At 39.8% G+C, this 13,374-nt stretch overlaps 1 protein-coding gene across 1 annotated transcript in view; it reads left to right on the forward strand.

Moving 5' to 3' along the window:
- The window catches only part of ADGRB1 (adhesion G protein-coupled receptor B1), a 736,329-nt gene that overhangs the window by 623,367 nt on the left and 99,588 nt on the right, over positions 1–13,374 (forward strand). The window contains 1 exon segment of the mRNA XM_053715405.1: positions 5,139–5,242. Coding sequence (XP_053571380.1) covers positions 5,139–5,242 — 104 coding nt within the window.

Consider the following 13,374-nt stretch of genomic DNA (forward strand, 5'->3'; position numbering starts at 1 on the left):
ATGACAGGAAACTGCTGCCATATAGAACAGCAGATAAGTGCACACTCCTGAAATTACCGTTCTGCTTTTCAACAAAGGATACCAAGAAAACGAAGACAATTTCATAATAATAGAAGTAAATCGGAAAGTTATTTAAAATTAAATGTTCTATCTGAATCATGAAATATTTTTTTGGGGGGGTTTTATGTTCCTTTAATTATTTGTATCTTTATTTATTTAATGCAAATCAAAAAGGATCATCAATATGATATGACTTATTCTTGGTATATCTATGTGTATCAATAGTGTGCGTATGTGCACCAAGAAAGGGGGCAATTATTTTCCACACATCAGCGTTATGAAAGCATACAATTCACAAATATTTCCTTAAAAAACAGTAAAATCTGCTGTGCCAAAAAATGAATGAATTATAAATGTTTTAATGATTTAATATTAATTTCCCATTATTTGTCATTATGTTATTTCATGGTGTGTGTATTTGTTCACCAAAAATGTGGCATCTATGACTTGTACATATTTTAACTAAAAACCCTGTATATGTGCTGTGTATGGACCTGTATTAAATAACTATGGACCTGTATGGACCTGTATTAAAAAACTATCAGTCTTTATTGCTTTTCTTCTGCGACACGTAGCAGGCGCCCTGTTTGCCTTATTCTGTGCGCAGAATTACTCATGGCCAAAAGTGGAAAGCAAACTGAGAGGTTGGATCTCAATCCTTTATAAAAGTCTGTCTAATGATTATTTCACAGAAAAATCACTATCAAAGGAACAGGATTCACAAAAGGCTTACAATTTCCAAATTTACTTATTTTACCAATTTTGCTTCATTCTCTTGGTATCCTTTATTAAAGGAGCAGCAGTGCACAACTGGGAGCTTGGTGAACACTTCGGTAAGCCAAGGATACAAGATAAATATGTGCTTAATATCATTTTGCAAACAAAAAAGGGCACATTATTATAAATATTTGCAGGGTCTAATCGGTAATTTCTTTTGAAGTCAATGGAAGCATTAGGCATTGCCATACAATATATGCGCCTATTGCAAGGCTGCGCAAGCTGTCTCACTCGCATATTAATTCTTTTGGCACATTTCCATTTTATAAATATGAGATCTTATTTGATGGGTGTTTTAGACTTGTATTGAAAGTCCTGATTCACTGGAAGTCATTGGAATTCCACATTCAAATTCAATTGAACTAAATGTAACAGTCAATAGATGATTCTGGTAGCGTTCTATTGAATGCGCTGATTCAATGTGAGTCTATGAAAATTAGCATTTGAATTCTAAAGATCAAAATGTAACATTCTAGTCAATGGAGATCTGAATGAAACATAGTTTTGGTTAAAGAAAAAACATTTAAGGAAGCAATCTTCACATTCAGCCAATACTTTAACGTATTTTCATTCTTAGCCAAGTTTAATGGGATAAAACTAATATGGCTGGACTGCTTTGTCTATCATTAATATGTGATAAGTATTATTTTTTACTATATCTCCATACAATTGTTAACATAATAGTTTTAAATATATTCTGCATTTTAACTCTTTGGAATTATGTTACCAATTCAAAATTAGTTTATCGTTCAAATTCATTATAATATATACATGGTGCCGGATTTAGTGGTCACAGAGTGGCGAGTTTGAATGAATGCATCTTGTGGTGGCTAATTAGACATTTACATTTTTCTTATTCGTTTTGAAAAATAAATGATTAATTTCAATGAATTTTCAAGTTATTCATTGATTAATGAAACAACAAATACAAAATGTGTTTAATTACGTTTCTCTGTCTGTTATTTTTGTTACCGAATAAATGAACGAATCAGATTTTATATGTGTTGAATTCTTAATGAATGAATAACAGGAAACATAGTTTAAATGTATTATTTGTTTTTCAAACTGATCTAAAAAAAATGAACATGTCTAGTGGCTATATCTTATATATCGTTCATTGTTTGATTTTTGTAACATTAAAGGGACAGTTCACCCAAAAAATCTCCCCTTTAAATTGTTCCCAATTATTCATTTTACCTGCTGGAGTGTTTTAAATTGTTTTCAAGTAGCTCATTTACCCCTATTTTGACATTTGAAATAGCTGATTTAGCGGTATGGTATCCCAATCTATACTGAAAGTTTCTATAGAGTATAATCTATTGAATAGCCTAAGTAAACACAGCCAGCAGAAGAGATTACACTCTCAGTGGGGGGCATGATAGTTAAGTAATAAAATGATAATTTTCCATTGTTCTCTCTAAGTATTGAGCTTTGGTTTTCTAGACAAATATAAGATAAGGAAGCAAGTGTGTGTACACAAAGTGATAACATAATGAGATCTGATATTACCTGAAGCTCAACCCATTGTAATAGGCTGTGGTTTAAAAGCACAAAACCAGCTACTTCATATACACAAATAAACTAAAAAATGCAATTTGTCGTACATTTTATACTCTGCAGCTGGTATAACAAGTCATTCAAAATACATTCATATAAAAACAATTTTACAGTGTACTGTCCCTTTAAGCTATATTATTCCATGATACAATATATAAGAAGCGGCTGCTTTTTCTCTGGAATGTGATGTAATATTCTAAAAATGAAAGTTAAGGCTCTGAATATGCTACAGAAATGTCACATTTTGTGATTGGCCCAAAAAATTATTATGGTATTGATAAAGTAGATGAGACATTTATGTAATATTTATGTATTAATTGCAGCCAGGGAGGTTCCAAACCTTAAAGGGACATGACATTTCATGATTCACATAGCGCATACATTTATAAACAACTTTCCAATATATTGTTATTATCATCTTTGCTTCATAATCTTAGTTTCCTTTATTGAAGAGGCATCAGTTCAGTGCTGGGAGTTAGCTGAACACATTGCTGAGCCAATGACTAGAGGCATATGTGTGCAGCCATTAACCAGAAGCTAGCTCCCAAATTTAAGCCTACCTAGGTATGCTTTTAAACAAAGGATAGCATGAGAACACTGCAAAATACATAATATAGATACATTAGAAAGTTAAAATTGTATGCTCTATTTAATAATGAAACCCCCATTTAACCTCTTGAGTACTGGGAATTTTAGAGAAAAACTTGCTCAAAGTACCAAAGGATTTTTAGCATTTTTACTATCACTCCCTTTAAACGGAAATAGAGCCTTCATTTTTTTAAATACCTGTCAAAACTATATTATTTATTTTAAGTAGCCACCCAAAGTATTGATCTAGGTTCATTCTGGTATATTTCATGCCACCAAATGCGATCATATATATATATATATTAATCTTTTTCACACATTGTGGGGTTCTCACTGAAATTATTTACATATTGTTTGTGCAGTCATAACACAAATGATTGTGAAAGCTTCCCTGGCTTTGCCATTGCTTTTTGGTAATTAGAAGATCGCTAATAGCAGCTGCGCACCACACTTCTAAAATACCTGGCAGTGAAAGGGTTAATTAGTTAGGTGGTAAGGTTAATAGTATTGTAATGTAGGGATAACCCCCCACCTCTCTGACCTCTCCCAAACAGCATCACCCCCTCCTCCCCCCCACACTCCTCCCCACCATCTTAGGTGCTGGCAGACAGTCTGCTAGTATGCAGTTTAGGGCTTTTTAGAATTATTCTTTTTATTATTTCTTTTTCTGCAATGTAGGGATCCCTCCTCAACCCTCCCACCTCACTGGTCCCTCCCAAACAGCTCTCTAACCCTCCCCCTCCCACTAGCGGCAGCCTTCTTAGATACTGGCAGTTCTTTATTTTTTATCTTATTTATGTAATAATATTTTTTATTTATGTAGTAAAATAGCCCCCCACCTCCCCCTCCATGTGAACATTATTTAGCCTCCCCATCATGCTTTCTCATTTTTCAGTAGTGTAGCATCACATCCCTCCCTCTCCTTTTAAAATGTATTTTCTGTAGTGTAGGGTCCCGCCCCTCCCTCCCCTTAATTCCCCCCCCCCCTCTGCCGCTGGGCCACCCACCCACCTTTTCTCCCACACCTCCGACTGGCACCAACAGATGATTCTCACTATCCGTATTGATGTGGCAATCTGCATTTATATGGTAATGGAGCAATGGTTATGCTGTGTTACCATATGAAGGCAGATACTGGGAGCTGATAAACAATATACAAGCAATAGTGCAATAATACAATGCTCTAACAGAGGTTTTTTTTTTGCTTTTTGTTTCATTAATAAATGATGCTATAAAAATTCCTATCAAGTCCTGAGGGATTTTTTTTCTTTTACTTATTACATCTTTTCTTGCTTAAAACCCTCTTTTTCCCTGTGTGAACGTGCGTCCTGGAAAGCACCCTGCGTATGCAAAACAGAGAGTCTGCAGATCTGTGCCTGTTGACAGTTTTGAGAATTAGGCATGTTACAGAATAACTGGAGGTGCATAGTAACCCCTGACACTCATTTAAAGGAACATTATACACTAGATTTTTCTTTGCATAAATGTTTTGTAGATGATCCATTTATATAGCCTATACAGTTTTTTGTTTGTTTGTTTTTTTTAAATGTACAGTTTTGCTTATTTTTAAATAACATTGCTCTTTCAGACTCCTAACCAAGCCCCAAAGTTTTAGGAGAATACCAACAGCTACCTAGCTTGCTCCTGTTTGTGTAAACTTAAAGGGTTTTTTCATATGCAGAGGAAGAGGGGGGGGGCGTCTCTGTTTCCCACTTGGGTGTTCCAGCTATTTTTTTTAACAAAGCTAAACTTGGAGCTTCTAAGTAAGTTTTTAAACGGTTTTATACTGGATTTTTAGATCAGTATCTGTGCATCTTATTCTTTATAGTAGTGTCTATTACATGCAGTTATATGAAAAATTGTGTATACTGTCCCTTTAAGCTGACACTTATCAAAACTATAGATAAATAAATAAAAGCCTCAATAAGGGATGCCAGTAATGTAACCCCTTCACCACCAGAAAGGACTTCAGTAAATTGCTAGACAGACTGCTTGTCGGCCAAGGGTTAACAGCACTGCCCATCATGTATGTGCAGGACTATGGGGTTTGGAGTAGCCTATTGATCCTGGGTACAATAACGAATAACTGTGCTGTCACCTGTATTGACTTTCTATATGTGTCCATATTCCACTAATTTTCTACATTTTTCTTGTAGAATTTGGAAAAAGTTCTCGTCCCTTCTGTCACACTGATTGTCGGCTGTGGGGTTTCTTCACTTACGTTATTGCTTCTGATAATCATTTATGTCTCTGTATGGAGGTAAGTACCAACATCTTAACACACAAAACAAGTACAACAACTGCATCTGTATTGCACTAAAATACCAGATCTTCTTCCAAAACAAACACATTAGAAACAAGTAGGGCGGATCAGACGTCTACCTTGTATCTGACTCACTGTGTGTGTACATCATTATGCGGGTCGTTACTCCATTTATGCGTTTTCAATCACCAGGGCAATCTTTTTTATAACTGTTACCTTCTGTTTCTACACATGTGTAACACCACAATTTTATTTATGTTCAGCCATTATTGTGCTCAGAAAGCTAAAAACAAAGTACTATACAGGATACTAAAGATTAGCCAAAACCATCTTACAAGTCGCTTCAAGGTCTGTCAGTTTTCTTATGGATTCTGGAAAATAAAGATAATTTGTTGGGGTTGTTATACTCTCATAGGTGCAGGGGAATAAGAAAACAAATATTCCCCTTGATAATTGTCCTGCTTTTCAAATGTTTATAGAGTGAACTCTTAAAGGACTTTAGAGAGACATTAAACCCAAAAAAATTCTTTCATGATTCAGGTAGAGAATACTATTTTAAACAACTTTCCAATTTACTTCTGTTATCAAATTTGCTTCATTTTTCAGAAATCCTATATTGAAGAAAAATCAATGCACATGGGTGAGCCAGTCACACAAAGCATCTATGTGCAGCCACCAATCAGCAGCTACTAAGCTTATCTAGATATGCTTTTCAGCAAAGGATATCAAGAGAATGAAGCATATTAGATAATAGAAGTAAATTAGAAAGTTGTTTAAAATTGCATTCTCTTTCTAAATCATGAAAGAAAAAAATATGGGTTTAATGTCCGTTTAAGTACCAAACATAAAATCTTCTAGTTATTAAAGCATACTATATATATATATATATATGGAGAACAAAGTGGCGCCACATAGCATAGTCTTGTAATCTTGAAGGAAATACAAGAAATAAAATGACTATTTACAATTTTGGATGGCACCTACAGATCGGTGTAGAGTTTAGACACACAGGCTGGCGCTCTCAGTCCCCAGCTGACTGATGTTCGTTTAATCGATCCACATGTATAGTCCGTATCGGCTCATGCTAGAAATGCATGCAGGTGGAGTATCAGGGTGCCACTGTAATAGCGTATTAATACTCATGTAGAGTTGCTTACTATTACCTAAATCTGCTCTACATCAGCTTCATTCAAACTAAGAGACAGAGGACTAGAGAGAGAGAGAGAGAGAGAGAGAGAGAGAGAGAGAGAGAGAGAAAGACACATAATGGACCCCATTTATCAGGGTCGGCGTGGAAAATGTTCCCAGATAGGGAACATGTCCTCATGCCTTTGGGAAATCCAATGCCTGAATTTAACAATGAACGAGCTAATGGTTGTAAATGCATTTCTACTGCTCCCTTGAAATTCAGAAGGTCTTGTCAGTTATCCTGGACAAATGAGTTTGAGGTGTGGACACAATAAGAAGCAACAGTCATAAAATGTATGTGACTTATCTTTCTGTTTTTGGCTTAAATGGCTGAGCCGGCATACACATCATTATTAATGGAAGTCATTGTATACCGACAACATGAGAAACTGAGCAGGCAAATGTTATTAGTATGCAATGACTATTCGTTGTACTGATAATGGGCTAGATAACAAGTGAGGCGCTGTCATAACGTGCGCACGTAAAGGGGCAAATTTGCCCGTTTACGGGCACACAAATAACCAGCCATTAATGTCACCACAAGCTTGCGGTTTCACTTTGCGCTAAGCGCAATTAATCTCTGGTTAAAAAGAAAAAGTTGCCCCAATTGCCCCCCCAAATAAAGATGACAGGAGTTTAAAACAAAAAAATAAATATAAGCATTTTTTTAAATAAAAAAACTGCACAAAGCAGTTGTAAAGGGTTAAAGTGAATGTAAATTTTCATGAATCAGTGCCCAGTTTTTAAAAATACTATTAAAAACAGGGGCACTTTCATTCATGAAAATTTACATTGCAGCGTTTTTGTTAAAATACCTTTTTCTTCTTCCAGGCCGGACCAGCTATCCCCCGCCCGCAGCTCCTCTGTACTTACATCAGCAATGACGAAACCAACTTCCTCCAATCATGGCTTCCCCCCAGAGCAAACATTTCCTGAGGCCACGCCATGATTGGAGGAAGCCGGATTCGTCATTGCTGTGCTAAGTACAGCATGAGAAGCGGGCGGGGGATTGCTGGTCCGGCTAAGAAGAAGAAAAAGGTAAGTAATTTAACAAAACCGCTGAAATGTAAACTTTCATGAAAATTTACATTCACTTTAATGTGAGGGGATGAGTGGTGTTTGAAATAAATGACAACTAAAGTGTCTTTACATGGAGGTCAATGGGGGACTGTGTTTTCTCTATAAATATATATTTATATGCTTATATACATATATTTTTATATACAATATACCATATACAATATATAAACTTGGTTAAATCACAATATAAGAAATAATAAAATACAAAAACAAATGTGATGGTGCACAAAAAAGGATAAAAGTCCCAGGTAATCAGAGTGGTAATGCTCAGCAGGTGAACCTCAGGGAAAAAAAAGAAGAAACACATGGGCCCCAATTTATCAAAGGTCTTGTGGACCTGATCCGACACTACGGATCAGGTCCGCAAGACCTCGCTAAATGCGGAGAGCAATACGCTCTCCGCATTTAACATTGCACCAGCAGCTCACAAGAGCTGCTGGTTCAACACCGCCCCCTGCTGACTCGCGGCCAATCGGCTGCCAGCAGGGAGGTGTCAATCAACCCAATCGCATTCGATTGGGTTGATTTCCGGCGATTCCTGTCCGGGCAGGGTTATGGAGCAGCGGTCTTTAGACCGCTGCTTCATAACTTGTGTTTTCTGGCGAGTCTGAAGACTCGCCAGAAACACGGCCCTTCAAGCTCTGTACCGAGCTTGATAAATGGGCCTGATATAGTGAAGTTCTGTGGTTGTGTGAAATTTACACCAGAACCTAGAAAGGGCACAGGAAGCTCCTAATAGGAGGCAAGGCAAAGAAAGATGTTCCAGCTCCAAAGGATGAATCAGAAGTGGTTAAAAAACACATTTATTAAAAACAAGTCACAAGGCATATACAATGTCCCAATCTTAGACTACTACAAACAGAAGACTGTGTGTATCACAATGTGCAATGAATGCTCTGTTATATATTACACATATAAACACATAAATATATATATATTTATTTATTGCTGCCCAACTCTGCGTGATTTACCCCTGAACCGCGCTAGACATTTTGTTGATGGCTGCCGAGATAAATATGAGGCTCCCATTGGAACCTATGGAAGCGCACATTGTGCTGTATTCATAATACCAGCGCACATTTACATACTCAGGTATTATTGAGTGGATCGCAAATATATCGCTCCACTCATAATCTAGCCCAATATAAATTAATAAAAACATTTTTTGAAAATACAAGTATGTTGCAATAGCCAATCTTTTGTAATTCTATTGTGTTGTCACAAATCTTCACATTCAGAGTTGCACTGCTAGAAAACCCCATTCATGCAGCCAGTGATGATACTCATGTATGCCTGTTTCTCATTCACTCGCCTGCTGTATGCGCATCTAGAGTTGTAGAGAAGCACAGTTTGACTGGGTATTAATACATTTTCTAGGGGTTAGACTTATAGTATATTAAAAGTACAGAATTTTAGTTTAAAAATAAAATTCAGTAATGAAACAGAGCATTCTATGTTTACACCAAAATGTTTCTATATTGTTAAAGGGACATAAAACAAGTTGGGATAGAGACAAAATATAATAATATGTACTTTAATTACTTTACCTACAGATTTATACTGCAGTGCCTCGTCATTAACACTTTCTTTTTAGTGTCCGAATTGTACAGCTCTAACTCCCCCCACACAATTCCTTTTATGGCTGCATAACATGGCTCATTTTAAAGGGACACTGAACCCAATTTTTTTCTTTTGTGATTCAGATAGAGCATGTAATTGTAAGCAACTTTCTAATTTACTCATATTATCAAATTTTCTTCATTCTCTTGGTATCTTTATTTGAAATGCAAGAATGTAAGTTTAGATGCCGGCCCATTTTTGGTGAACAACCTGGGTTGTCCTTGCTGATTGGTGGATAAATTCATCCACCAATAAAAAAAGACTGTCCAGAGTTCTGAACCCCAAAAAAACCTTAGATGCCTTCTTTTTCAAATAAAGATAGCAAGAGAACAAGGAAAACTTTATAATAGGAGTAAATTAGAAAGTTGCTTAAAATTGCATGCTCTATCTGAATCATGAAAGAAAAAAATTGGGTTCAGTGTCCCTTTAAACACTTATGTATGATTGGTCATATGAGAGACCCTGCTCTTGTGTGACTTTTTATATGAGAGATCCGGCTCTTGTGTGACTGGTTATATGAGAGACCCTGCTCTTGTGTGACTGGTCATATGAGAGACCCTGCTCTTGTGTGACTTTTTATATGAGAGGTCCAGCTCTTGTGTGACTGGTCATATGAGAGGTCCGGCTCTTGTGTGACTGGTCACATTAGAGACCCTGCTCTTGTGTAACTGGTCATATGAGAGACCCTGCTCTTGTGTGACTTTTTATATGAGAGACCCTGCTCTTGTGTGACTTTTTATATGAGAGGTCCGGCTCTTGTGTGACTGGTCATATGAGAGGTCCGGCTCTTGTATGACTGGTTATATGAGAGGTCCGGCTCTTGTGTGACTGGTCATATGAGAGGTCCGGCTCTTGTATGACTGGTTATATGAGAGGTCCGGCTCTTGTGTGACTGGTTATATGAGAGGTCCAGCTCTTGTGTGACTGGTTATATGAGAAGTCCGGCTCTTGTGTGACTGGTTATATAAGAGACCCTGCTCTTTTGTGACTTTTTATATGAGAGGTCCGGCTCTTGTGTGACTGGTCATATGAGAGAACCTGCTCTTGTGTGAATTTTTATATGAGAGGTCCGGGTCTTGTGTGACTGGTCATATGAGAGACCCTGCTCTTGTGTAACTGGTCATATGAGAGACCCTGCTCTTGTGTAACTGGTCATATGAGAGACCCTGCTCTTGTGTAACTGGTCATATGAGAGACCCTGCTCTTGTGTGACTGGTCATATGAGAGGTCCGGCTCTTGTGTGACTTTTTATATGAGAGGTCAGGCTCTTGTGTGACTGGTCATATGAGAGACCCTGCTCTTGTGTAACTGGTCATATTAGAGGTCCGGCTCTTGTGTGACTTTTTATATGAGAGGTCCGGCTCTTGTGTGACTGGGCATATGAGAGGTCCGGCTCTTGTGTGACTGGTCATATGAGAGGTCTGGCTCTTGTGTGACTGGTTATATGAGAGGTCCGGCTCTTGTGTGACTGGTTATATGAGAGGTCTGGCTCTTGTGTGACTGGTTATATGAGAGGTCCAGCTCTTGTGTGACTGGTCATATGAGAGAGCCTGCTCTTGTGTGACTGGTCATATGAGAGGTCCGGCTCTTGTGTGACTGGTTATATGAGAGAGCCTGCTCTTGTGTGACTAGTCATATGAGAGGTCCGGCTCTTGTGTGACTGGTTATATGAGAGGTCTGGCTCTTGTGTGACTGGTCATATGAGAGGTCCGGCTCTTGTGTGGCTGGTTATATGAGTGGTCCGGCTCTTGTGTGACTGGTTATATGAGAGGTCCGGCTCTTGTGTGACTGGTTATATGAGAGGTCCGGTTCTTGTGTGACTGGTTATATGAGAGTTCCAGCTCTTGTGTGACTGGTTATATGAGAGGTCCGGCTCTTGTGTGACTGGGCATATGAGAGGTACGGCTCTTGTGTGACTGGTTATATGACAGGTCCGGCTCTTGTGTGACTGGTCATATGAGAGGTCCGGCTCTTGTGTGACTGTTATATGAGAGGTCCGGCTCTTGTGTGACTGGTTATATGAGAGGTCCAGCTCTTGTGTGACTGGTTATATGAGAGGTCCGGCTCTTGTGTGACTGGGCATATGAGGGGTCTGGCTCTTGTGTGACTGGTCATATGAGAGGTCCGGCTCTTGTGTGGCTTGTTATATGAGAGGTCCGGCTCTTGTGTGACTGGTTATATGAGAGGTCCGGCTCTTGTGTGACTGGTTATATGAGAGGTCCAGCTCTTGTGTGACTGGTTATATGAGAGGTCTGGCTCTTGTGTGACTGGTTATATGAGAGGTCCGGCTCTTGTGTGACTGGTTATATGAGAGGTCCGGCTCTTGTGTGACTGGTCATATGAGAGGTCCGGCTCTTGCGTGACTGGTCATATGAGAGGTCTGGCTCTTGTGTGACAGGTCATATGAGAGGTCCGGCTCTTGTGTGACTGGTCATATGAGAGGTCCGGCTCTTGTGTGACTGGTTATATGAGCGGTCATGCTCTTGTGTGACTGGTTATATGAGAGGTCCGGCTCTTGTGTGACTGGTCATATGAGAGGTCCGGCTCTTGTGTGACTGGTGATATGACAGGTCCGGCTCTTGTGTGACTGGTCATATGAGAGGTACAGCTCTTGTGTGACTGGTCATATGAGAGGTCCGGCTCTTGTGTGACTGGTGATATGACAGGTCCGGCTCTTGTGTGACTGGTCATATGAGAGGTCCGGCTCTTGTGTGACTGGTCATATGAGAGGTCCGGCTCTTGTGTGACTGGTGATATGACAGGTCTGGCTCTTGTGTGACTGGTCATATGAGAGGTCCAGCTCTTGTGTGACTGGTCATATGAGAGGTTCGGCTCTTGTGTGACTGGTCATGTGAGAGGTCCGGCTCTTGTGTGACTGGTCATATGAGAGGTATGGCTCTTGTGTGACTGGTCATATGAGAGGTCCAGCTCTTGTGTGACTGTTCATATGAGCGGTCATGCTCTTATGTGACTGGTCATATGAGAGGTCCGGCTATTGTGTGACTGGTTATATGAGAGACCCTGCTCTTGTGTGACTGGTCATATGAGCGGTCATGCTCTTGTGTGACTGGTGATATGAGAGGTCCGGCTCTTGTGTGACTGTTCATATGAGCGGTCATGCTCTTATGTGACTGGTCATATGAGAGGTCCGGCTATTGTGTGACTGGTTATATGAGAGACCCTGCTCTTGTGTGACTGGTCATATGAGAGGTCCGGATTCTAGTGTGACTGGTCATATGAGAGGTCCGGCTCTTGTGTGACTGGTCATATGAGAGGTCCGGCTCTTGTGTGACTGTTCATATGAGCGGTCATGCTCTTATGTGACTGGTCATATGAGAGGTCCGGCTATTGTGTGACTGGTTATATGAGAGACCCTGCTCTTGTGTGACTGGTCATATGAGCGGTCATGCTCTTGTGTGACTGGTGATATGAGAGGTCCGGCTCTTGTATGACTGGTTATATGAGAGACCCTGCTCTTGTGTGACTGGTCATATGAGAGGTCTGGCTCTTGTGTGACTGGTTATATGAGAGGTCCGGCTCTTGAGTGACTGGTCATATGAGAGGTCCGGCTCTTGTGTGACTGGTCATATGAGAGGTACGGCTCTTGTGTGACTGGTCATATGATAGGTCCGGCTCTTGTGTGACTGGTTATATGAGAAATCCGGCTCTTGTGTGACTGGTCATATGAGAGGTCCGGCTCTTGTGTGAATGGTTATATGAGAGGTCCGGCTCTTGTGTGACTGGTCATATGAGAGGTGCAGCTCTTGTGTGACAGGTCCTATGAGAGGTCCGGCTCTTGTGTGACTGGTCATATGATAGGTCCGGCTCTTGTGTGACTGGTTATATGAGAAATCCAGCTCTTGTTTGACTGGTCATATGAGAGGTCCGGCTCTTGTGTGAATGGTTATATGAGAGGTCCGGCTCTTGTGTGACTGGTCATATGAGAGGTCCAGCTCTTGTGTGACAGGTCCTATGAGAGGTCCGGCTCTTGTGTGACTGGTTATATGAGAGGTCCGGCTCTTGTGTCACTGGTTATATGAGAGAACCTGCTCTTGTGTGACTGGTTATATGACAGGTCCGGCTCTTATGTGACTAGTCATATGAGATACCCTGCTCTTGTGTTACTGGTCATATGAGAGGTCCGGCTCCTGTGTGACTGGTCATATGAGATACCCTGCTCTTGTGTGACAGGTCGTATGAGAGGTCCGGCTCCTGTGTGACTGGTCATATGAGATACCCTG

The sequence above is a fragment of the Bombina bombina genome, chromosome 5 (genome assembly GCF_027579735.1).
Source record: "Bombina bombina isolate aBomBom1 chromosome 5, aBomBom1.pri, whole genome shotgun sequence".
Taxonomy (NCBI): Eukaryota; Metazoa; Chordata; class Amphibia; order Anura; family Bombinatoridae; genus Bombina; species Bombina bombina.